Genomic DNA, 26440 nt, shown 5'->3' with positions numbered 1-26440 from the left:
GGTGCATGCCTGTAATCCCAGCATTTGGGAGGCAGAGGCAGGCGGATTTCTGAGTTCAAGGCCAGCCTGGTCTACAGAGTGAGTTCCAGGATAGCCAGGGCTACACAGAGAAACCCTGTCTCAAAAAAAAAGTCCCTGGCAGGATGCTGAAAATGACGCCTTTATCTTTGGACTTACCCCTCCTGGCCAGTCGTTTCCAAACTTTTATTTTTTTTCCAAACTTTTATAGGATTATTGAAAGGCTTATTTCTGAAAAAGCCTCCCTGTCCCCAGAGGATAAAAGGTCCCAGTGGTGACTTGCTCTGGGCTGAGGATACCCACTAAGGGGTCACATGATTCATTCCTGCCCATCCTCCCCCCTCTCTCTACACAGATATGCCCTTTGCTTTTTGTACGCGAGAAAAACTTCCTTGGACAGAATTTGCTGAGTCGGCAGAGGATGGGCTCACCACCAGGTTCTGTCAGAAGGTAACATTAACCATGCCCCGGGGTGGTGGCTGGCAAACCCTCGCAGGTTGTAGAGCACAGTCACAGCTGTCTGATGTGCCTCTTGAGAGTGGAAAATATTTACCAGATAAGATTAGACAGAACTTGGATACTTTGGTTTTTTTGGTCGGGTTTACTTTCATTTAAGTTTGTAGTTTCAGAGCCTCAAGGGCCCTCCCTGGCTTTACTGGTGACAAGCTGCAGCCTGGAGAGGGGTGGTTTGGGGTGACTTCATGGAAAATCTGGCAAATGGCAGAGATACCACTCCGGGATGAGGGTCATTTATCTTCTTTAGACCTTTGCCCTTCTCACTTGATGTAATTCAGCGAAAGTTTCAACACACAGTCTGTCTCATAGTGTAGAGATTGGTTTTTATTTTTCCTAACTAAAACCTCCTTTTATATGAGATCTGATCCCAATTATATAAACTGTCCAGAATACTCAAATCTTTGGAGACAGGAGGAAAAAGTCAGGGCGAGAGGGTTAGGAAAGAAGGGGGGCATTTGCTAATGGGTGCAGGAACCCTTTGCGGGTGATAACAATGTATCAAAATTAGCTCCTTGTAGCTATTAAACAACTCTGGCAATACACTGAACACTAGTTGCATACACATCACCTTAAAGAAATCATGGTGCAGTGGTGGCGCACACCTATAATCCCAGCACTCTGGGAGGCAGAGGCAGGCGGATTTCTGAGTTTGAGGCCAGCCTGGTCTACAGAGTGAGCTCCAGGACAGCCAGGGCTATACAGAGAAACCCTGTCTCGAAAAATACAAATCCAAAAAACCAAAAAAAAAAAGGATTCTGGGTGGGCAGTGGTGGCTCATGCCTTTTATTCCATCACTCAAGCAGAGGCAGGCAGATCAGATCTCTGTGAGTTCGAGGCCAGCCTGGTCTACAAAGTTCCTGGACAGCCAGGGCTGCACAAAGAAACACTGCCTTGAAAGAGCAAAAGCAAAACAAACAAACAAACAAACAAAAAAGCAAACAAAAAGGATTGCCTCTATCCCTTGTGAACTATATTTTAGTAAAGCTGTTACGAAAAAAATCCATACTAGTCAAGAAATTATGAACGGCAATAGGTCTTTATTCTCAGCTCCAACAGCTTTCTGTTCTCATTCAGACTCTGTATTACGCTTCAGGGGGTCTGGGGCAGAGTCATAATCATGGTGATTCTTTTAAACAAGATTTATCTATTTTATGTATATGCGTACCCTGTAGCTGTACTCAGACGCACCAGAAGAGGGCGTCAGATCTCATTACAGATGGCTGTGAGCCACCATGTCGTAGCTGGGAATTGAACTCAGGGTCTCTGGAAGAGCAGACTGTGCCCTTAACTGCTGAGCTGTCTCTCCAGCCCTGTGATTTTTATCAGTACAAAATTGTGGCTCTGAACATCTGTTCTGTCAAGCTATGGTGGGAGTATCTCATCAAGTTATTGATTCGTTGCTGTGGTAATAGGAAGGGGACTGGGTGAAGACTGTTTCCCTTGGTAAGCCTAGGTTAGGGCTAGAGGGAGCGTGTGCCAGAGAATACTTGTCAACATCAAGAGGGACCCTGGTCCCTTAATAAGGTTACAGGTTATGATGGCTTAGGTAGTACTGACGACGTGTGACCACCTGAAGTTCTGAACACTCTGTCCACAGGTTCTGGTGTTTGTACTGGAGACAGAAATAATTTAGAGTCTTCTATGGCTTTGATTATGTTCTCCAAGACTGAATGGTTAGAAAATTAATTTGCTATATGTGTATTGGGAGGCGGTATATTATAAAGGTGGGCGTGGGTCATGAGGATTTAGCTCTTGTGCGTGGATTTGCATCCGTATCTCCAGAGTCGTTTTCCCCCCTTTAATAAAAGCAAGCCCAGTGTCATCTTACTCTCTCTGCCTCCACTGGGACAATTCAGCACAGTGGCCCCGTCATAGCTGGCTGCTGTGTGTTTGATCTTGGATCTGGACCTCCAAGGAGAAATCTCTGTTTTCTATTATTCTGCTCTAAGAGCATAAAACAGACTAAGTGGCAAGGTGTCTTACTATAGCCAAGAAGAATATGATGATTCATTAAGAGCCTTTTTTGAGATGGGGGTCTTACCCTAGGATTATTAGCCTTGAACTCTCTAAATATGTCTCCCAATCTAGTCTCACACTCTTAACTCTCTCACACCAGCCTACCAAGTCCTAGAGCTACAGGTATGAACTACCATACCTGACTTGATTTTTTAAAATATCTTTCATTTATTCTTGGACAGTTTAATACATGTGTACAATACATCTTGATCCTATGCACCGCCAAGCTCCTCCCACTCCACAGGACACGCCTCCAATATGGCCCCTCCAACCTTTGTGTCTGCTCCTTGGTTTTGATAATTCAAGCGTACAATTCACTTTTTTATCATATGAAAAATATTAAACTTGTCATCCACCATGCTTTTTTTGCCTATACAGTTCAACTCTATGAAATGTGTTCTCGCAGCTGTGCCACAGACTGTCAAAACCTTGCTTTGGGGAAATCTAAAACACTGTAACCCTTAGAGATTCTCCTAGTACCTTTCCTCCCCACCCTTGAGAAGAAAATCTAAAACACTACATCCATTGGAGATTCTCCTAGTACCTCTCCCTACACGCCCCTGAGAAGCAAATTCTACTTTCTATGTCTACGAAATTCGTTACTCTAGCATTCCTTTATAGGTGAAAATCATAGCCGGCTGGTGGTGGTGCACGTCTGTAATTCCAGCACTCTGGGAGGCAGAGGCAGGTGGATTTCTAAGTTCAAGGCCAGCCTGGTCTACAGAATGAGTTCCAGGACAGCCAAGGCTATACAGAGAAACCCTGTCTCAAAATAACCAATTCCAAAAAACCAAAAACAACAACAACAACAAAATCATCCATTGCACTTTAATAAGAGATGACATCACTAGCATAGTGCCCTCAGGGTTCATCAGTCTTGTAACATGATAGGAATTCCTGACATGACATGGGTGGATAATGTTTCATTGTCTTGATACACCACATTTTGTTCAGCTGTTCATCTGCTGGTGGACAGAGAAGCTGCTTCTACTTCTTGGTTCTGTTTTTGTTTTTTTTTTTTTTTTTTTTTTTGTTGTTGTTGTTGTTGTTGTTCAAGACAGGGTTTCTCTGTGTAGCCCTGGCTGTCCTGGAACTCACTCTGTAGACCAGGCTGGCCTCAAACTCAGAAATCCTCCTGCCTCTGCCTCCGAGGTGCTGGGATTAAAGGCGTGAGCCACCATCACTGCCCTGAAACTTCTTGGTTCTTAATGATAACAAATAGTGCATCTCTGAATCTGGGTTTATCACTACATTAGATCTGTCTCACTGAGTGCCTACTGTCTTAGGGTTTTACTGCTGTGAACAGACACCATGACCAAAGTAAGTCTTATAAAGGACAACATTTAACTGTGCTGGCTTACAGATTCAGAGGTTCAGTCCATTATCATCAAGGCAGGAACATGGCAGAGTCCAGGCAGGCATGGTAGAAGAGGAGCTGAGAGTTCTACATCTTCATCTTAAGGCTGCTAGCAGAATACTGGCTTCCAAGCAGCTAGGATGAGGATCTTCCCCCCCACCCCCATATATTCTTTATTTACATTTCAAGTGATTTTCCCTTTCCTGGATCCCCCCTCCCCAAAAGTCCCATAAGCCCTTTTCCCTCCTCCTGTTCCCCAATCCACCCCTTCCCACTTCCCTGTCCTGGTATTCCCCTACACTGCTGCACTGAGCCTTTCCAGGACCAGGGGCCACTCCTTCCTTCTTCTTGGGCATCATTTGATATGTGAATTGTGTCTTGGGTATTCCAAGCTTCTAGGCTAATATCTGTTTATCAGTGAGTGCATACCATGAGTGTTCTTTTGAGACTGGGTTACCTCACTTAGGATGATGTTCTCCAGTTCCATCCATTTGTCTAATAATTTCATGAATTCATTGTTTCTAATGGCTGAATAATACTCCATTGTGTATATAAACTACATTTTCTGTATCCATTCCTCTGTTGAAGGACATCTGGGTTCTTTCCAGCTTCTGGCTATTATAAATAGGGCTGCTATGAACATAGTGGAGCATATATCCTTATTACATGCTGGGGAATCCTCTGGGTATATGCCCAGGAGTGGTATAGCGGGGTCCTCTGGAAGTATCATTCCCAGTTTTCTGAGGAACCACCAGACTGATTTCCAGAGTGGTAGTACCAGCTTGCCACCCCATTAGCAGTGGAGGAGTGTTCCTCTTTCTCCACATGAGGATCTTAAAGCCCCACCCTCAGCGACACACCCACACCAACAAGGCCACTCCCGCATAACAATACCACGCCTACTACAACAAGGCCACACACACTGCAGTGAGGCCACACCTCCTAATAGTGCCTCTCCACTTCAAAAAAAAATTGTTTGGGGCTGGAAAGATGGCTCAGTGGTTAAGAATACCAACTGCTCTTCCAGAGGTCCTGAGTTCAATTCCCAACAACCACATGGTGGCTCACAGCCATCTGTAATGAGATCTGATGCCCTCTTCTGGTGTGTCTGAAGCTAGTAACAGTGTATTCAAAGACATTAAAAAAACAAACAAATCTGTAAAGTAATTGTTTTCATAGCTGGAAACTAAGTCTATGTATTTAGGAACATCATTAAATTCTTCTCCAATTTAAAAAGGTAAAGGAGTAACAATTTACCTGAAAGAGAACTTGTTTTTTGCTTTGTTTGTTTGTTTGTTTTTTGTTTTTTTCTTTTCAACTCCCCAGCTGGCCAAGAAGCACAACATGGTGGTGATATCTCCAATTTTGGAGCGTGATAGAGATCATGGGGGAGTTCTGTGGAACACAGCTGTGGTGATCTCCAATTCAGGACTGGTCATGGGAAAGACCAGAAAGAATCACATCCCGAGAGTGGGTGACTTCAACGAGGTACGTGCCAACTTGGGCTTGGAGGGCTTCCCTCAGAGGGAAGTTCTGTATCAGAGGCTGGGAAGTGTCACCCTGCAGGGGATCACTGCTGTGGTCTTCAGAGGCTCTGATAGCATTGCCCTTGTCACACAGATGAGATATTTGGGTCACAAAACCTTTTAGCAGCATGAGATTTAGAGATATTTTGTATGTATGAGGTAACTTGGCTTTCTGTAATATTTCCTTGGGATAATTGGTGCATAAAGGAACATGCAAATAAACAATACACAAATAAGAAATTACCCTGGTGAGCCCTTGTGAAGGGACTCTGAGCTCCCAGGCAACCATGATATAATCCTAGTTTTAGTGGATGATAGTCTTTGTAACTTACATGGTATCTAAGTTGTCTCGTGTTCGGGTAGGTGTCTTCGAATGTGTTTGTTTGTGTACATTGGTGGTTATAGAGGACTTCTTAGACTCACTGGTGATAGGAATTCTGGGAGAGGGGGGCTGTTCTGATTGGTAAATGCCAGTTCACAAGTCGGATGGCAATGGAGGGTTTTTGATGGAGGAAAAATGAATATATAATATCAGGATACTAAACCTGGATTCGAACTTGACTTTTCAAGAGGCCCAATAGTTCAGGATGTGCTGTCCCTGATCCTTAGCTCAGTACCTCATCCTTGCTTTGGGGCTCTAGGCTGCTGTCAGGCTGGTCAGCAAGGTGACACACCATCTACAGGGTTACAGGGAGACGGAAGAGATGCTGTTTCTAAGTAGCAGCTGGAGGTGGGGTGGAACAGACGCTCCTCACCTGTTTACCAGAGTTAATCATTAGCTCCCTGCTGATATCACTGGTCTAAGTACAGCAGAATCTGCTCAGGGTCCCCTATGTGTACATATCCTGGTTGCTGTCTAACTCAGCCAATTTTGAAATGCATGAGAGGAAGCCAAGCGTTCTAGGAGCCGATCTGTTTGCCACCCACCTTGTCCCTCGACCCTCCCCTCAGCTATATATATCCTCATCAAGATGCAGAAGTGGCACCCTCGGGGATGAAGCAGGGCGGAAGGGATGGGTGAATGAGGCTTCCGTTTGCTTGTCCTGCAAGGGATCCTTAATCCGAGGCCGGATGCTCAATCCACTACCTAGAGTGTATGTGTTCCACTCTCAGATTTGGTCCTAGTCAGTTGGTCAAGTCCCAGACCAATTCAAGCGAGATTCAGTTTCCAAAAAGGAGGAGTTGCTCTAAGTGAGTCTGGGACTTTTTCACCTCTAGCATTCTGTGTGGCTGGTATGGCCCTCCTCCTCCTAACATTGACCTAACCACAACCTTTCCTTGTGCCATGATTGAAAACCTTACCATAGGTTATCCTGGAAGTCATGTGATAGACCACAAAGCACATTGCGGGTTAAATACTTAGGCCATTGTGCTTTTTCCCCTTGGGGATTGCTTTGTTATTATGTCTGGGTTTTGCGTGTGCCCGACCACACTGAAATTCTGGATCTTAAAATAGAGTCACACCCAAACGCTAATTTCAGATCAACCGGCCATAATCACTCCTGCTGAGTCTAAGGAGAGCAGAAGTGTTTTCTCCACTCCGAGGCACCAACCACAGGGCCCTTTGTTTGTGATTTCTCAGTCCACCTACTACATGGAGGGAAACCTGGGCCACCCCGTGTTCCAGACCCAGTTTGGCAGGATCGCGGTGAACATTTGCTACGGGCGGCATCACCCCCTCAACTGGCTCATGTACAGTATCAACGGAGCTGAAATCATCTTCAACCCTTCGGCAACCATTGGAGAACTCAGGTCTCTTGGTGGGAAGGCTCGGGGGGAGGGGGGGTGTCTTTCTAGGGTTCACCCACTGTCTCGGGCCTAGGGTCAATCTCTGGGACTGTGGCATGGGTTTGGTAAGCCATAGGAAGCAGGCACCATCACCAGGATGTCTAGATCCCAGCTCTGTCATTGGATGTTGTTGCACAGTTAATCATTTTTTCAGTGGAAAAAAAAAAAACCCCACCCAATGTGACCATTACAAAATCTGACCTCCCCAAAGAGCCATTCTGCCATTGGCAGCAACCTTTGCTGGGACCCTGAACATAGGGACAAAGACAATAGTCTCAGCCTTCTGCATGATGGTCAGAATCTCAAAGCCTGACTTTATTTTTTAAGTTTTACTTATTTATTATTTATATGAGTACACTGTAGCTGTCTTCAGACACACCAGAAGAGGGCATCTGATCCCATTACAAATGGTTGTGAGCCACCGTGTAATTGCTGGGAATTGAACTCAGGACCTCTAGAAGAACAGTGAGTGCTCTTAACCGCTGAGCCATCTCTCTTGTCCCCAAAGTCTGACTTCCTAATGGAGTACAACAGGTGCCTGACCAACATGAACTTCTGAACAGGGGTCTTCAGTCTTGAGCCTCAGTTCTGCCACGCCCAGTAGGAAAGGCAGTCCTCCAAAGGACCCAGGAAGTAGCTCCACCGGGCGATAGTCCAGGAGACGTGTTTTAACCAATGAAAAGTTTCCCTTTCAAAATATGTAACAGGAACTGTTTGCGTGCATATCAGCCTCCTCTCTAATACAGGTAAAAACGGATTTGTTGTGTTGCTCAGGGCTGGAGCAAGTGAGCACTTGGGCGGGACCTGGAGGACGGAGGGGGGGGGTCAGCTTAGATAAACCCCACATGGCTATGCAAATGTGGGGTATGTATCTCTTCTGCTTTGACTAAGCACTTGGGGGGTTGCAAGTATATTTGTCAGTTTTCTCGTAGCTGTGAATGAATTGCTAACAAGACTCAAAGGAGAATTCATTTGGGCTCAGAGTTTGAAGGTCTGAGCCATGGTGGGGAAGGCAGGAGGTGTGTGAGGTGGCTGGTTGGTTGCATTGCCTCTGCAGTCAGGAAGCAGAAAGAGAGCGGTGTTGCTTTTCTCATTTCCCAATTCTTATTATATCCAGGACCCCAGCTCACAGTTCAATGCTGAACTGCCATGGGGTTTAGGATGAGTCTTTTCTTCCCTCTTTTAAACATCTACAGAGATGCTCTCATAGACTCAACCAGAGGTGGTCTCAGAGATAATTCTAAATCACTGTTAAGCTGACAATGAAGATTAACCCCACCATAAGTCCATTCATTTTACTTGACACATGAACACATGGCTTTTTGTCCCGCGCTACCGTCTCGCCAGCAAGAACGACGCGGCACACTTAGGATCCTTCTGTAGAAAGCTTTATACCTCTTGAGAGGGAGAGCATAAGCTTACATGGCGGAGACCCCGAGGGAGCGCGAACCCAAGTCTTATATAGGCAAGTCCTCCCGCCTTGGACGTGGCGTACCCTGGTTGGCTGCGGCTCATTACCCCATATGACGCCACGAGGTAGGCAGAGACTCAGTGGCGGGAAACTCCGCTGGGGCATGCGCACTTGGCCTGTTTACGGCTCAGCAAGAACAGGAAGTAGGCGCCATCTTGTAATGGAGGACTTAGGAGCGTTCGGGCGGCTCCCGACAGCTTTTTAACTCCTAACATTCAACTGCTGAGTCTCGGGCCTCAGGCCTGTCTCATAATGCAGTCTTCCGTTGTTGTCTCGACAGTTCCGACATTGTTCAGAAATCAGATCTCTTTTGAGACTCAAGGAAATCGTGAAACTCTTGGGGGTGGGGGTGTCAATTCTAACATCCAGGGACATAGAACAAACATTCCTATTTTAAAAGGAAACATAACAAGAAAAGATCAGTCCAAGCAAGACTGAGGTCCAGCATAAAATACACCAAGTCTCAAAGCCCCATGTCTGGCTTCTGGGGCTCTGCATGGCATCACCTAGGTCCCTACAGTCTTGAGTAGCCCCGCCCCTTCATTCTACTGCAGGCACACTTGGTAAACTGGCTGGCTTTGTGTGTCAACCTGACACAAGCTGGAGTTATCACAGAGAAAGGCGCCTTCCTTGAGAAAATGCCTCCATGAGATCCAGCTGTAAGGCATTTTCTCAATTAGTGATCAAGGGGGAAGGGGCCCATTGTGGGTGGTGCCATCCCTGGGCTGGTAGTCCTGGGTCCTATAAGAGATCAAGCTGAGCAAGCCAATAAGAAGCATCCCTCCATGGCCTCTGCATCAGCTCCTGCTTCCTGACCTGCTTGAGTTCCAGTCCTGACTTCCTTTGGTGATGAACAGCAATGTGGAAGTGTAAGGTGAATAAACCCTTTCCTCCCCAACTTGCTTCTTGATCATGATGTTTGTGCAGGAATAGAAACCCTGACTAAAGTACCAGGTCTCCTCCCTCTTGGGCCAGAGCATTTCCATGTGTGTAGACTACTTCAGTGATGCCCCACAGTCCCCACATCTCCACTATCCTGGAGTCTCCATAGCAACGTAGGCTTCATAGCTTCATCCATTGGCCTTTAAAGACCCTCTTGCAAGGAATCCAACCCTGCTACACACTTCATGGCTTCGGTGGCTTTCTGGACCCTCGATGTAAGCCACTGTGACTCTGTAACTCTTATATTTGCATATCTGAAAACCAGTACCATGGAGACAGTGCTGCCAGATTCTGTTGCTAGCTTGAGATGTAATCTGCCCCTCTTTCTTCTACAGCCACGGAGGCCTCTGTGTGCCTGGTGGCTGAACCTGAGGAAACTCCCTGAGGCTGTGGTTTTCCATCACAGAACCCTTTGGAAGGTGTTCTCAATTCAGCCTCTTTTCTTTCAAATAAATTTGATTTTTACAAACTGGATCCTGCCCCCCAAGAAACCAGTTTCCTTTTCCCCATCCCCTTTCTCCTTTTCTTTTACTGTAAATGTTGATAAGAACAGTTGCCAAAGCTGTGCTATCTCAGAATTTCCTTTGTCCAGACAAATCTGTCTTTGCTTTTGAATTCAGCTTCCTTCAAGGTTCCAGCTAAAGCATATTTGGCCTAGTTGTAGCCTCATTCTTAGCAATGGCCTAAAATGAATGGTGTCTACCCCACTTCCTGGGAGTCTTTATTCTCCCTTGAAAACTTCATTTGCAGCGTCTTAAAGCACCTAAGTTTATATCATCATTCGTGTCTTTTAAACTCTGGGCCAGAATGGACTACCAACTCTCCTTACAGCATTCCTTGGCATCTCTGGTCCACAGCTCCAAACTTTAGTGTTCCCTCCAATTGCCTATGAACCATATAGCCAGGTTTCTTAAAGGGAAGACTCCCCTCCTACACACACACACTTTTTCAATATCAGTGGTCTAAATAGTTACTTTTTTTGTTACTGGGGACCACAAGTCAGGCAAGAAGTAACTCTGAAGGAAGCAGGGTCTATTTTGAAGGCATGGGACCTCGTGGGTCAGCCCACCGCGGCAGGTGAATCGTAAGAGTGGCACTGTGAGGGCTGTATCCAGAGATTAATGCAATTAGCTCTCTCCTCCCCCCTTCCTTTTAATTCAGTCTAAGACTCCAGCTCAGGGGCACAGTACTGCTCAAGTTTGGGGATAAGGGTGAGACACCCTCAGTTAAGTCTCTCTGAGAATCTCAGAAGTATGTCTCCTCGGTGATTCCAAATTATTACAAGTCTTAAAAGCTCTAGGAATTTACATGCTAATATCCCAACCTGGAACAACGGACTTCCTCCAGAACATGAGGATGGACAAAGCAGGAAGCGCTGGCTTCTGTCCTGTGGCTATGATGTCTGCATTCCGTCCCAATAGGGTTGGGGTCGTGGGAAAAGCCCTGCGGTCTCAATGGATTTTTATTCAGTTTCTTGTAAATGTCAGAGGCAACTTCTCATCTGCGTTCGCTCTGAAGCACGGTGCTCCTCTCCTGAGTAATATCCCTCCGCACTCGGAATTTTCACAGCAGGCTCCTAGGAGACTGGAATATAATTCTCTAGTTGCTTGTTAAGTGCATTTGGAGGGGATGTTGTGTGGGTCTAGGAGAGGTGCCTTTGGGTAGAAGGAAAAAGATCAGACTTTGGATTTCCCCTCGGGGATTCTACTCAGAATATATGTCTCATGGTGCTTTGAATACAAGCAACTGTCTGTTGTCACCTGAAAGGCAAGGTCATCATCCATCCGCCATCATCCACCAGGTCTTAGTGGAACCTTGGGACTACCTCGTGGCGTACCCCTCTTCTACCAGCTGGGTATAAGATTTAGAGAGGGGATGGAAAGATAGCGTAGAGGATAAAGGTGCCGGTTGGCAAGCTGATAACCTGAGTTCAATCCTCGGGTCCCACTGGTAGAAGCAGAGAGCCAAGGTCCTATAAGTTGTTCTCTCATCTCCAAATGCATACGCAGAGATAGACAGACAGACATTTAGATAGATGATAAATAGATAGACATATAGATAGATGGTTAGATAATAAATAAATAGATGACAGGTGATAGATAAGATGGGTAGATAAGATAGATGATAGATAGATAGATAGATAGATAGATAGATAGATAGATAGATAAAATGTAATTTACAAAATTTAGAATACATTTAGGGAACTCGGTCTTCCCCTCAGGCGGGGCGTATGGGTGTGCACTGGCTTCCGGGAAAACCTAGAAAGCTACCTCACGTTAAGTATGCAAAGGAGTTCCTTATCATCGTCATCTTCTATGCCCATCATCTCCTATGCCCATCATCTTCCGCTTTCCTTAGTTGCAATGAAGCAACCAGAAGCAACCCGATGTAATATGCCGGCAACTTCTTATGTCCACAGCAGTCTTATTGAAAACGGTTGTTGCCTTTTCCTTCCTTGCCCAAGAGTTGCCCAACCTTCCAACTCTCAGGGGTGTGGGAAGCGTGAACCGCTGTAGTGGACTCTGGGACAGCAGTGCGCTTTGTAGGATAGACAATGACGCTTCTAGAATTAGAGCCTAAGGAAGTGACGTCACAGATGTCACAGGATTGCGTGTGAGATGGTTGTAGTGGTGTGACGGCATTCATTCGTGATGCAGACGCTGACAGCCACAGAAATGTCAGGGTTAAATAAATCTCAACCTACTTCTTCTATGGGTGACAGTAAAGTGTGTCATTATGAAGGTGATGTAGCCTGGTGATAAAATCTCTGAGTAATGGAAAAATGTGAGATTCATCGACCCCAATATGTGTGGTCAGAACTCTGTGACTTGGGGATGAGGCGGGGGTGGCGCCCTGGGCAAGGATAGTCATAGAGGATGGAAAAAAAAATAATAGCACTTAGTTTATTAGGCTGGTGGGGAATCTGGGGAATTTTCTTTAACCAATAATGATTATTTGTATAAGTGATTGACGTTTCTTTTTTTTTAAGTGTAGTGTTAAGCAAACCCCCCATGTTGTGTCACATCACGATCTCCAAGCCCATCCCCCACGGGCCATGCATTAGCTCCCTAAACCCCTAGCTCCACTCTGATACTTACCAGCCGTCAGTCCCACGACAGGTATAAAACAACAACCTTGTGGAACTTCTTCTTGAGCATCCAAGCTGCATCATCTCATTTGACTGATGTTTTGTGTGGAGAGAGAGACTTGGGATGAAGGTTTGGTAGAGGCTGTCTGACCCTCCAGTAGACTAGGGCCACATGGACTCTACCTTTAGCTGGCTTTCCCTGGGAAGCTGCTACTAACTAAGCAAGCCGATCGCGTACCAACCTTTTGTTTTGCATCTTAGCTAGCTCAGGAGAGCCCGGTCCTCCCGGTGTAACCTGGGCTGGTTTCTAACTCAGAGACCTCTTGCCTCAGTTTCCTACGTGCTACATTGATACCATGCCCGGCTCAGCTCACGGCCGGGCTGCGTCTTAGAGCTGAGCATGCGCAGAGGGGCTGAGCCGTCTACAGCGTGCTCCATTCTTACCCCCTCACAGTGAGTCCCTGTGGCCGATCGAAGCCAGAAACGCAGCCATTGCCAATCACTGCTTCACCTGTGCCCTCAACCGTGTGGGTCAGGTATGTGTCTGAGGTACCACTTAAGGAAAGGGTCCACTGGCTGCTGGCCTCTGAGGGGACACGTCACCTGCCTTCTGGCTCCTTATGCCTACATGCCACAAATCTTAGGGTCCCAAAAGAGAACATGGCTTGATCTGGTCGTTTTCTTCTGGTTTTTTGGTCTCTCCTCTTGCCTTTTCTCTCCTCTCCCTTCCCCTCCTCCTATTTCTCTTCCTCTCTCCTCCCCCACCCCTTATTCTCCTCCCTTCCTTTCCTGTCTGCTCTCTTATTCAACTTGGAGTATTATTTCCACAAGCAGGCTGGCCTCGTATATACAGCCCAGCCCTGAGAATTGTGGGTACCTAGTGTCTCCCTGCTCCAGGATTTTAAACCCAAATACATCGCATTCTTTGCTGGCTTCTAAGCCCGTCACTGGCCTGCTGAACAAACCTTGAGCAAACCCTTGCTGATCGCCCACTGAGTGCAACCCCCAGCCTCTGTTTTCTACTTGGGCCTCTTGCGGCTCTGGGACTGGCTGGGTGATCTGGAATGACTATCCAGGTGCTGCCACCTAGAGGTTCATCTCAGCCTTGCACTTAATTTCACAGGAACGCTTCCCCAACGAGTTTACTTCTGGAGATGGAAAGAAAGGTATTGATCATGAAGTCTCCTGTCGGTGGGCCTCATCATCCCCCGTTCCACCCACTTCCTCTGGGCAGGGTCTGCTCCACAGCCTGTGGCCTCTCCTTGGGTACCAGGAAGGGAGCACTGACTCTCCTCTGTGTCCTGGCATGGACTGTGGGAGTCTGTGGCTGGGGTACAGATCCTTCATGGGCGGACACCTTGTTCCCCAAATGGGCATCAGATGGGAACTGACTGGCCTCTCTGCCTCCCCGGGACTATGTGAAACTGGATCATGACGATATGGGGAGCCCCTCTGTGAGCTCTCTAGAAGGGTCCTCATCTTTCTTCTCCCTTCCCCACAATCCATCCATACTGATGATGTCCCCAGGGTCAGCACAGATTGTCACAGGTCCTGGGGTCCTTGGGTGGTTGTGATCTGAAGGCAGCGGCTAACTAACACACCTCTGCTAGAACTTCTCCCCCCTGAGGGCCCACCTCTCTAGCCAAGAATGAGAGAGGGAAGAGCCTGGTGTTCCTGGCTGGGTGGGTCCCCCTCAGAAAGACCCAGAAGGATAAACAGATCCCCACCATCTGAGGTCCCAGACGGCACCTCACACTTGCAGAACTTCCAATCCCATATGCATCTGGATGAACAGGCAGACAGACAGACAGACAGACAGGAAAGGAGGTTCTGGGCCTGTCTTAGAGAGGCCACCTCACTCAGCAGTGGTGGCCTTTAGCACTCTGTAGCTGGCCAAGGGCTGAGGCATATAGAAGAGCATTGAAGTCTATCAGCTCCAGGAAAAGAAGGACGGACCATCCAGTTCACCGGGCAGACCCACCACAGGAAACGGGACACACAGACCATCCCTAGAGACAGAGACTCTCCTTGGGATTGGGCAGCTTCTGTTGAAAGAGAAGGGCTAGCCCACCTAAAGTCATCTGTAGTTGCTCTCAGAAGCAGGGGAGAGTGACTGACATGAAAACAAAACTCTGCCCCTCCCCCATCCCTAGACCTTTGGGCCTGAGGGAGGGAGTCTGGAAGCTGGCAGACATGGGGGTGGTTTTGAATGCTTTCTCCCGGGTGTCCTGCCTGCCCTTCTTCAGAGCCCACCCTATGTATAACCTCATGACTACTCCCTTTGCCCCTTAAAGCTCACCATGACCTTGGCTACTTCTATGGTTCGAGCTACGTGGCAGCTCCCGACGGCAGCCGGACCCCCGGCCTCTCCCGTAATCAGGATGGGCTGCTGGTCACTGAGCTCAACCTCAATCTCTGCCAGCAGATCAACGATTTCTGGACTTTCAAGGTGGGTACCCGCGTCCCCTTCCGTTGCCCCGATACCCCGCTTCTCGGTCTCTACCCACTCTGCGGCTGCGCCAACTTCAGGAGCCAGGTTCGCTCCAACGGGCAGCTGGGGAAAGGCACCAAGTCCCCGACTCTGCAGCCGAGCAGAGGGCTGAGACTGACGGCTGTGGGGAGGAAGCCCCGGGTGGCACGATGTACAAGCATACGGGCTCAATAAATTCTCCCTTCATTTGATTTAGATTCTAGGCGTCTTTGCCCAAATTAATCTCAATTTCATTTGTCTAGAGAATACAGAGGGTTGGCTTCCGTAATCTGTTTTTTCTTTCCAGGGATTTGCACTTGTCACAAGATAAATGTGCGTGTCTGGCTCGGCCTGCCACCAGGCTCCACAGTCTAGGCATTGAAACAATAGTGGGAATCGGGTCACAGGGGAGAACTGCATCTTTGCCGGCTCTGACTCCACCCTACTCACTTCCTTTGGTGCAAGCATCGTCTGTCCCTAAGACTTAAGAATGGTCCCAAAAGCTGCCTGTAGAGTCAGCAGTCTAGGAGTGCAGGTGCCTGCCACTCTGAGATGAGACAGGTGTCCAAGGCCAGGACCCCTGGAAGGGCTCCTGACCGCAGACGAAGAAAACCGTGTGTTCCGTTCTATGTGATTGAATGGCTTTGCTCTAAGTCACTGGAGAAGCCCGGTGTGCACTCTAAACTCTAGTCCCCGCCACTCTGAGTGTGAGTTCTTGGTCATATTCCAGAGGCCTAGATTCTTATTGGATAAACAAGATCGTGCCTGTAAGAAGGTCTCCCGATTTCCCTGTCATCTTCTTGGCATTAAAGCAGAATTCCTTCTCAGTTAGAAGTTAGAGCCAAGAACTCAGCCAGCTCTTTAGCCATGCATCTCCTGGAAAAACAAGCAGAGCGGTTTCTCTTTAGACCCTTTCTCAGACCTAAAGCCTCCCCAGTGGTGATGGGTGTGAGCTCCTTTCTAAGGCTGCTTGGGAGGGGCTGGCACGGGGGTGGGGGGCGAGGATGGGGGGAGAGCGTACCTGGGAGTGGGCAGCTCTGATAGAGCTCCCAGCTTTCCATCTCTGGTCTCTGTGTTTATAACAAGATGCTACACGGAGCAGGCAGAGTTCCAGTTCCAAATCTCTGCTCCTAGCTGGTATATGCTTCTCTTCTCCATCCTGCCCTAAGCCTGACCACACCCCCTCTACACACACACACACACACACACACACACACACACAGCCTGGGCTGAGAGGTGATGGTCAACTGGGATGGACTGTGTGAACAATCCTGCACTCTGGAATATTACTGGAATCCGAGTTGAGGTCGGCCATTCTTTGTCTTCTTGCTGTCTCAAATAGCCCTGTCAATCAGCATGGTGGATGCATTTCTGTCCTGTGGCTGCCCCCTAGTGGCCAGAAGGGGTGGCGAGTAAGGGATGGCTTTATTTATTTATTTATTTGTAAATCTTCCAAAGTCTATGTGTTTCTCTTTTTCAGATGACAGGACGGCTTGAGATGTACGCCCGGGAGCTTGCCGAAGCGGTCAAACCCAACTACAGTCCCAACATTGTGAAGGAAGATCTGGTTCTACCCCCTAGCTCGGGTTAGGTTTGGGGACATGTCCAGCCCCAGTGGATAAGTTTTAAAATGCACACAAGGGGGTTTTCAATAATCAAGCAGGAGGAGGGTAGAACAGGCAAGTGTGTGTGTGTGTGTGTGTGTGTGTGTGTGTGTGTGTGATCATTGTTAATGATGAATATGAGATTTTTCCCCCCAGGGATTTGGAAATGTTTGGGGATTCAAAAGATGATTCAACAACATTGAAATTTTATTAAATGTAACTGGATTGGTATAGTTCAAACGTGTCTTGTGTAGTGTAGATTCTACCCCAAGCTAGGATACTGTAGGATCGTAGTAAGGCTATAGAAAGGAGCTGGTCCAGGGGAGGATGTGGTAATACCCGGGCGCGGGCAGCGCGGATGGACTTCCCGGCTTCCCACCCCTGCTCTCCATCTGCGTCTATAATGAGATGCCACGTGGACCAGGCCGACCTTAAGCTGAGCTCCAGTTCCGATTCTTCTCTGCTTCTCCCTGCCGTCATTGCTCCTCAACTCCATTCTGATCTCATCTCAAGGCTCCATCAGCTCCTTGATGGGCCAATTGGGGAAACTGTACTAGTAGGAAGACAGAGCAGATGAGAGTCACGGAGACCATAGCACGTCTGGGAGCAGGTGGGTTGTTCTTAGTGTGAACTGAGTCAACTTAGCTATGGCCCAACTTATTCAGGCAGGCACCAACCTAGGTGTCTTAGGGTTTTACTGCTGTGAACAGACACCATGACCAAGGCAACTCTCATAAAGGACACCATTTAGCTGGGGCTGGTTTACAGGTTCAGAGGTTCAGTCCATTATCATCAAGGCAGGAGCATGGCAGTGTCCAGGCAGGCATGGTGCAGGAGGAGCTGAGAGTTCTACATCTTCATCTGAAGGCAGCCAGGAGAACTGGCTTCTAGGCAGCTAGGGTGAGGGTCTTAAAGCCCACACCCACAGTGACACACCTACTCCAACAAGACCACACCCACTCTAGCAAGGCCACACCTACTCCAACAGGACCACACCTCCTAATAGTGCCACTCCCTGGGACGAGCATAGACAAATCATCTCACTAGGCAATGCAAAGAATCTGAGGTGGGAGACATGGTCCCATTGTCTTTCCTGAGCTGGCCTTGAACTCAGGATCGAAACATCATCCTGCCATAGCCTTCCAAGTAGCTAGGACTACAGCTGTGGATGTGCCACCATGCCCAGCACCGTGCAAAGGTATCTTACAAATTCAATCAAAGTTTACAGCCTGTTGATTGATCGTGTCATAAAACTAAGGTGAGCCTCACTCAGCCTGTTTATAAAGCTAAAGAGCATCGTTGAGCCTTCCGTGGGAAGGAAGGAATTCTGTGTAGACAGCAGTTCCAGCCCCTGGCAAGAAGTTCAGCCTGCCTGCTTGTCAACTCTCCGTAGAGCTATTAGACTGACCTAGCCAGCTCCCCTCCCCACTCCCTCACATCCTCATAACACCTCCTAACATGTCGCCTGTGAGTTCTACCTCTGGTTTGAGGCCAAAAGCGATCCCAAAGAAACAAAAGCTTCAGGATTCAGCATTTTCCTCTTTGGGTCTGGGTTTCTGGGATCCATTCCATTTGATTTGGCTTCAAGACATCGATGACTCTGTTTCCAGTGGTCAACACAGACGTGGTTGCCCGTGGCACGATGGGGGCCACCCTACACGTGAGGCCCACCACAGCCAGTGCCCAAGTGCACCGGCCTGCCTGGCCTTCCTGATGGCTTCCCTGTGGGTCTCAGGCTTGAGTAGCCAGGCTCCCTATCATCCTGTCAGGAAGTTCTTTGTACTAAATCTCTTGGTGTCTCTCACTTCTGTTTGGTTTCCCGTGGATCTCACTTCGGTGGTCGATCCCTGACTGACACATCAGGACGCTCAGCTCTCTGCCTGTGTATTTATATGATGGAGTCACCTGACCATCTTGCTTTAGGTTTTATGATGGCGGCAAGAGAGACTAGATGTCCCATAAAGCCCCATGACAGTGGGCAGTGCAGTACCTATGAGGGCTGTGGCTTCGTACCAAACACATAGACAGAGGGGTAGCTCTGGGATAGAGTTCTGAGCCTCGAACTGTAGCTGGTCAGGAATGGGAGGTGCTACCTCACAGTCCCACCCTTCCTCTTCCTATCAGAGAAGGCAGCCTCGTTGCCCAGAAACTAAATTACATAAACAACCCCATGTCAGTGATAGGAGTCCCGGGATAGCACCTTGGATGACAAAGTCCAGTGGAATTGCCCGACCGTGTTTCCACTGTCATCCTTAATCCTTCCATGATGTAGAAAACAGTGGCCCTCAGACCCCAGTATATGATAGATCCATCGCTGTAGCTGTGGTGAACTTTCTGGTATGGCCCTTCAGCGTCCTACTTTACCAGTGTCTTAGTTAGGGTTTTACTGCTGTGAACAGATACCATGACCAAGGCAACTCTTATAAGGACAACATTTAATTGGGGCTGGCTTACAGGTTCAGAAGTTCAGTCCATGGTCGTCAAGGTGGGAACATGGCAGCATCCAGACAGGCATGGTGCAGGAGGAGCTGAGAGTTCTACATTTTTTTCCAAAGCCAGGAACAGACTGGGCATGCTCAGGCAGCTAGGAGGAAGATCTCCAAGTCCACCCCCACAGTGATACACTTCCTCTAACAAGGCCACACCTTCTAATAGTGCCATTCCCTGGGACTAGCATATACAGTCACAACCAATGTGCCTAGTATAGAACTACAGAGATGAGACAGCAGGTATTATTTGATTATACATTCCGTTCATTTTTCTGGAAAAGAATGGTCACGTCAGGGAGGCAGATCCTGCAGAGGTGGTTGGTGGGGGCTGGTCTCCTGCCTGGAACATGTAGGTACTCAGTAAACATTTTTGGAATGAGCCTGGTGAGGGAGACTTTTCATGGCCGCTGCTGATGTCCCAGGGCAGATGCTCGGGCAAGAACTGCACTGGTCCAGGGTCCATCAGCTGTAGTGTGCCTGTGCCATCTTGGATGAAGGCTTCTGGCATCTCCATAATCCCACTTTACTATCCTAGGCTAGCTGAGGCTGCAGTCTGGCGATCTGGCGGCCATGTCTGTGACCTCATGGATCACCAGGGTTGACTCGGTTGTAGGCTGGTGTCTCATCCCTCCCCCACTGCGCCATGTGCATCCCTCCTGAAGCTATGCCCTCAGTCAGAGAGGATGAGCGTCCCTTAGTTGAGGACCAGTCTTCCGTCAAGGGTATGTGAGCAGCTGAGCTCCCCTCCTAAATCCTCCAAACAAGCTCTCGAGACAGCTGGGGCTCTAGCAAGCGGCTTTCAGATCCCTGTATTTCAATGCTGGAGAATCAGACCAGTGATGGTCCTGCTTGTGGTAATCGCATGCTGCACTACTGAGGGGAAGTTCTTGTCGAGCAACTTAACTGTTGGCATCTGTGGCAGAGTTAGGTCGGCCAAACTATACTGAACAAACGGCTGAACGGCATCCCCCGAAGGAGATGCTGTGCTATAAGAAGTCTTTATGGTGCTGAGGTGGAACCAGGGACTTCTGCATCCCAGCCAACTGAAATTACAGGCCCCCAAACGAGCCTTGGGGAAAAAAAAAGATCTATTTAGTTTTATGTTTTATGTCTATGAGTACTCTATCTACCAGAAGAGGGCATAAGATCACATTATAGATAGTTATGAGGCACCATGTGGTTGCTGGGAATTGAACTCAGGGCCTCTGGAAGAGGAGCTGGTGGCCTTAACCACTGGGCCATTCCTTTAGCCCCCCAAAACAAGAGATATACCTCAACCCAGCATACACCCGCTCCAGAAACCCCGAGATGAGAAAGGACTCTAGTCCTGGTTTCGCAAAGCCCTGTCCTGCATTGTTAATGCTTGGAGAACTCCAAGCATTCCTCATGAAATGTATTTGTCTTGTAAATAAGCAAAGCTCTTGAAGGGCGGGGCAATTTGACTCCTCATTTGACAGCTGCTGTTCCCTGGCAATCAGAGTCCCCATATGCCAACACAGAAAGCTTGAGGAAACTATCGGGTAGTTGCGGCTGCTTACCTGGAAGCACAACTCAGCCCCTGAAGGTAGCGCCCCAGTCTCAACTGTACCTGGCCTGCTGTGCCTTTTGCCATCTCCGGTCCCAGTGACCTCTAGATGTCCTTGAAGCCTGATCAGAGGTAGTTCATTTCCCCCTGGTGACCTAGCAGGACTGTTGGGACCCGTGCAGAAGGGACAAAATACCAAGATTGGTATAAACACACCATGCCCTTTGCGTGAAAGTCTACCGCAACTGGTGTCAGCCCCCCTTTCCTGGCTACGAGTGGGTCACACCCTTTGCCTCTTCCCCTACCTCCTGGCTCTAGCTTGTTTTGAGTGGCCTTATTTTGAGCGTGGCTTATTATTGTTGATACTGAAGCTGCAACTCTCTCCCTTGGTACCCGTGGCCACGGTTTTTTTTTTCCCCATGGCTTCACCCCTGCCACCTTCATAGCTGCCTGCAGCTCCCGTGTTTCTGTAGCTCCGTAGTTCTATCTTTTCAGTGGCTCTGGGCTACTTTATTCATATTAGTATCTCCTTGGTCGGAGGGGCAACCCCAGGGAGCGCTTGATGAGTTACTTTACGCATGCGCTTGATGGGACAGGTCACGCCTGTGGCGAGAAAGCCGAAAGCACAGCCGTGATGGGCAGAGCTCTAGGTGTTAGTTCTCTGCTGCCATTAACTGGTCATGTGACTCTGGATTTGAGAGGAACGCCATGGAGCAGACCGATGGGCATGTGGGTCGCTTAGAGTTGACCGGCTTTAGGACTGCCTCAGGAAATAGGAGGCTGTGAGGAGCCCTGGGAAAGGGAGAGGGAGGAGGGGGAGCTAAAAGCTCAGAGGAAGGAAGGACATGCTGGGCTAATGGGATAATTGGATAATTCTCAGAGCGAGGGGCTGCCAGGCTGGGGCCAGCTGTTAGAGGCAGACACAGAGAGCAGTAGCAACACAGGGTGCTGGTGCAGGAAGCAGCTTGCTGGGCAGCGGGGGAGGGGCGGCAAGAGCCAGGGGAGGGGCATGGAGGGAAGTCCTGAGAGGACATTAGGACAGGCCCTTGGGGAGCCTGTCAACTAAGGTGACAGGTAGGGACCCTGAATCCCTTTCTGTACCAGAGCCTATGGACGTATCCTGGCTTCAAGGGTGTCCTGGTCACCAAAGACTTGTAGACACCGTGCCTACCCATTGGAGATGACTGTAGACGGGGCTTCTGTTTGACACGCCTGTGAAGATGTTGCTGGGCTCTTGTAAAACAGTGATTCTGGATGCATGGCTCGGGGAAATCCCTCTATCTCAGGTGCATACCAGGTCTGGGCTGGGCACAGAACAAAATAGGTTTTGGAGAGAGGCCAAGAAGGGTATAAGAAAGAACAGCTAAGGGTAGTGAGACCATTACATCCCTTAGAACAGCAAGAAGCAGGGAAGACTTTCCTGCATGCTAGTATTGTTTATTACTCGTGTTAAAAAATGTCTGTGGTTGTGGGGCAGAGGTGGCACATGCCTTTAATCCCAGCACTTGGGAGGCAGAGGCAGGTGGATTTCTGAGTTCAAGGCCTGCCTGGTCTACAGAGTGAGTTCCAGGACAGCCAGGGCTATACAGAGAAACCCTGTCTCAAAAAAACCAATAAATAAATAGATAAATAAATAAATAAATAAATAAATAAATAAAATGTAAAAAAAAAATGTCTGTGGTGGGAACCGGAAATCGGAAACTCATCCCCGGAGAAAGGCCTCAGCTAAGAACCACTCCCCTCCCCTGCTTGGCTCTCCATGGCTACCTTGCGCATCGATGCTGGATACTGTGGGCCCGGGTTTGACCTCGTCTCTGTTTGCTCTTGAAATCAGGTTGCTCCAGTCACGCCAGTTGAACCGTTCGAATACAAAATGAAGACACGATTGTTCCTAGGTATGGTTTAAGAGAAGGTTTTTTAGTATAGACATGAGGGAGAGCACAGCCAGAGGTACCTGGAGGATCCCAGACTGAACAGAGCCGGAAGAGGAAAGAGAAGTGGGGACGCCAAGGGAGGGATCAGGAGCCAAGAGAAGGGCCTGGAACCAAGAGGCGGACTTGTCGCCAAAATGGCTGGCTTATATAGAGAGGAATCAGAGGCGCTGGGGGAAGGGAAGATCAGGGGTTGGAGAGGTTTAGGAGGGGGTGGGGTGTGTCAACCAGGGTGACTCTGTAATAGGTACTGATGATGCTCAGAGCCTGGTAGCCAGCATCTGCACTGATAGGTTAGTAGGCACTTCCGGTTAGTCATCTGGCACGGGTTTCATTGAGATCTAACGATAAGTATCTGATCTAATGCTAACTATTGCTTCTTTCTGGGTGCTAAGTTCTATCCCTTCCGTTTTCTATATGCTTCATAAACTCGTTTGAAACTAAAAGTACAGCCATTACCGATGGTTATCTAGACCATATAAACTACCTCTTTAGAGATTTCAGCGAAAGGGTAGGGACAAAACTCGGAATGAACAGATGCAAAATTCATCCCAATGTCAGGATAATAGGAATTTCAGAAGCACAACAAAGGAAATGAAGCAATTGACGAAAACATCCCAGAGCCCAAGGACATGAGTTTTCAGAAAGGGACCCTGAGCGGCCAAGACGACAGGCATCTCACAGTGACCGTTCCTAATGCTGAGACAAAGAAATCCTGCAGCATCTGGCACAGAGTCAGGGGTCAGAATGGCTTAGGTCTCCTCAACAGCAGCCCTGGAGGCTCCAAGCCCACGGGCTGTGCAGGAAGATAAAGGCCACGCATGCGCTTCTGAGGCAGGATGGCTTCTCCCCTGGAACTGGACTTGGAACCAAGCGTTAGTTGCCTGCAGACAGGCAAGACTCTGAAGGACAGGGTCCTGCATATCCTCTCAGGAAGCTCCCACAGCACATCTGTCATGAAGGAGAAGGAAGGGGCCATGCACACTAAGGGAAGACGGGGAGTCCAGGAAGCAGACGAACATCCCGGGAAGGAGGCAGGGGGATTCCCCTGGTGGTGGTGATTGTTGTGTTTTATGAAGCGTGGTGTGATGCGGTGGCGGCGGGAGGGCGCGCCTCAGAGGGCCCTGCCAAGGTGTTTCCCCTCTGTTTCCCTCCCCCACTCCGGGAAATCACCATTATGTGACAGGCCTAGTACAAAAGGAAGTTTATTTGGGGGAAGAGAGCCAGGCACTGGAGCGGGACCTAGAAAGGGCTAGAGGTAGAGAAAGTGGGACCAAAAATAAAAAATAAAAAATAAAAAATAAAAAATAAAAAATAAAAAATAAAAAATAAAAAAAAAACCACAGAGAGAGGAAAGAGGAAGGGGTAAGAGGTAGATGGGGACAGGGAAAACGGTGGAGGGTAGATGGAGGGGTGGTCCTTGTATGGGGCAAGGCTTGTACCTGGCTGTTGCTAGGTAACTGTAGGGCGGAACCTAGAGGGATGCTAACAATAATGGTGGGAGATTCCGGCCTGGCAGCCATGCAACAGGTCCTCAGGGTAGGAGCACGGGCTCCAAGACAATCCCCAGCCACACATTTTAAAGGGATTGTGATAATAACGGGCAGAGATTAGGTGATTGGAGGGACTGCTGATAAGACCCTAGAAACACAAATGCATGGGGAAACAAGATAATCAAAACAAAAACGCGGTGGAGAGGAAGAGTGTGGTAGTTACAGCGCTGCTTCCCTGCCTCCCTGCCTCTGCCGTTTTATTGTTGTGAGAACAGAAATACTAACTGCAAGCTAAGTCCGTGAAATGCTTGAAGCATGAAGTCCTGGACTGTGACTTTCAGTACCTAGGTAGGAAGTTGGCTGTGACGGCATGCGTCTGTAATCCCGTAGCTGAAGAGGTGGAGACAGAAGAATTTCAGGGACTTGCATAGCCAGCCACTTGGCAAGTGTAGTGGGGGACCCTGACTCAAAAGTGAAGGTGGACAGGGCCCAAAAAAGGGCTTGGCTGTTAGGGGTGTTTGCATGCCCTGGCACATGCGTAGAAGCAAGGCAGTGTTAGAGGATTGGTTCTTATCAACCTTTTCATGGTTGGGAGGATCAAAGTAAGGTTTTCACCTTTGCCTGGCAAGCACCTTTAGTCACAGAGCTATTTCATGAGCCACGTTCTTCATTTTAAGGAGAATTGTTGGGATGATGTCCTTTTGAAGTTCTACAGACGTGTAACTGTCAAATCCATTTAAGATTAAAACCACGAGTGTCATGAAGCAGGACAGCTGTGGCTGGCGTCCGAGTTTGGGTGCTGCCCAGTGATTGTGAGCAGTCAAGTGTGGATGTCTTTGGGGCATGTATGAAGAACAAATGAGGTCCTGGGTGGTGGTGTGTTTTCAGCATGAACACAGCCACATCAAGGATCGGGGCTTCAGACCCATGGGACCTTTATCTTAGATAAGTCCCTTTAGATAAGGAGTGTAGTTACGAGACCCTCACAGAAATTCACCACTGGATACAGTGCAGAGATCAACAGATTGTGGGGGTCCAAGCCACAAGAGATGCATAGCTACATCTAGCTACATCGTAGCTCTGGCATGGATGGCTTGTGGAGGAGGGGGTAGGATTATGAGAGCCAGAAATGCCAGGAAGTCTGCTGAGAGACAGCCTCTCCTAAAACGGCGACATAAACAAGACTGGAACAATAGCCGTAGCAATGGACATGTTCGCATGAGAAGGGGACCATTTCATAGGCCCCCACTCCTTCACAGAGAACTGCAGGCAGTTGTTGACTGCCGGGGCTGTAGCAGAATGGCAGGCCCCCTCTATGTAAACCGCCCGGGACCTAGCAGCCCCCAAAGCATCTCCTGCAGGAGGACCTAATTGAAGACTGCTTGAGAGACCAAGGATGGCTGGTGCAGACAATGGCAGCCAATCAAGATCTGCTGTTTAGAAGAGCTGCTTCCTTGGGATCAGTGAGGGTCTGAAAGGAGCTTGCAGCAGTGTTCACAGAGCTTGCTGTGGCTTTTCACACCGGCTCCCCGACTCTCTGTTGACTCTGCACTACCTCATCCCCAACTCCCTAGGGCAGGTAGGGTTGGGCGTCGTCGAGCAGTCTAGGGCACAGGCAACACTGGGCAAGGAGTATTAGCATCTCCTCAGAGGGGAGACCCATTTGATTCTCCAATGCAGAGTGGTCAGCCTTGAAACCATCACTCACAAACAACAGAAAAAGACTCAGCAGAGTGCATGCGTGTGTGTGTGTGTGTGTGTGTGTGTGTGTGTGTTATCAAAATTATCAAAAAGAGGCTATCAAGTTGAGAATGTGAGCCCCCAGGAGAGGTTTGAGGGAGGGAAGGTAGGAAGGGCTAGAGAGAGGAAATGGAAGGGGGAAGTGATATGATCCTATTTTAATTTAAAACGAAGAAGAAGAAGAAGAAGAAGAAGGAGAAGGAGAAGGAGAAGGAGAAAGAGAGAGAGAGAGAGAGAGAGAGAGAGAGAAAGAAAGAAAGAGAAAGAAAGAAAGAAAGAAAAAAGAAAGAAAGAAAGAAAGAAAGAAAGCTAAAGCTGAACACATTATAGGAAGCAAGCCCAGAGTTCCCCCATGAACTCTGCTTCCATCCTCCCTCCTATCTCGGGTTCCTACCCAGACTTCCTGCCTTGCTGGACTTATAGTCCGTTAATGGTGGACTCTAATGTGGAAGTATAAACCAAATAA

The 26440-nt window shown here is 48.4% G+C and overlaps 1 protein-coding gene across 1 annotated transcript in view; it reads left to right on the top strand.

Moving 5' to 3' along the window:
• Positions 1-16963, top strand: part of Upb1 (beta-ureidopropionase 1) — a 35560-nt gene extending 18597 nt beyond the window's left edge. The window contains exons 4-10 of the mRNA XM_052164443.1: positions 374-468; positions 5234-5395; positions 7016-7185; positions 13177-13258; positions 13846-13888; positions 15017-15171; positions 16673-16963. Coding sequence (XP_052020403.1) covers positions 374-468; positions 5234-5395; positions 7016-7185; positions 13177-13258; positions 13846-13888; positions 15017-15171; positions 16673-16783 — 818 coding nt within the window. The 3' untranslated portion in view covers positions 16784-16963. The remainder of the gene's footprint in view (positions 1-373; positions 469-5233; positions 5396-7015; positions 7186-13176; positions 13259-13845; positions 13889-15016; positions 15172-16672) is intronic.
• Positions 16964-26440: the final 9477 nt, after the last annotated feature.

The sequence above is a fragment of the Apodemus sylvaticus genome, chromosome 19 (genome assembly GCF_947179515.1).
Source record: "Apodemus sylvaticus chromosome 19, mApoSyl1.1, whole genome shotgun sequence".
Lineage (NCBI taxonomy): Eukaryota > Metazoa > Chordata > Mammalia > Rodentia > Muridae > Apodemus > Apodemus sylvaticus.
Note: the sequence above shows the minus strand (reverse complement) of the source record. Positions and strands in the feature narration are given on the sequence as shown.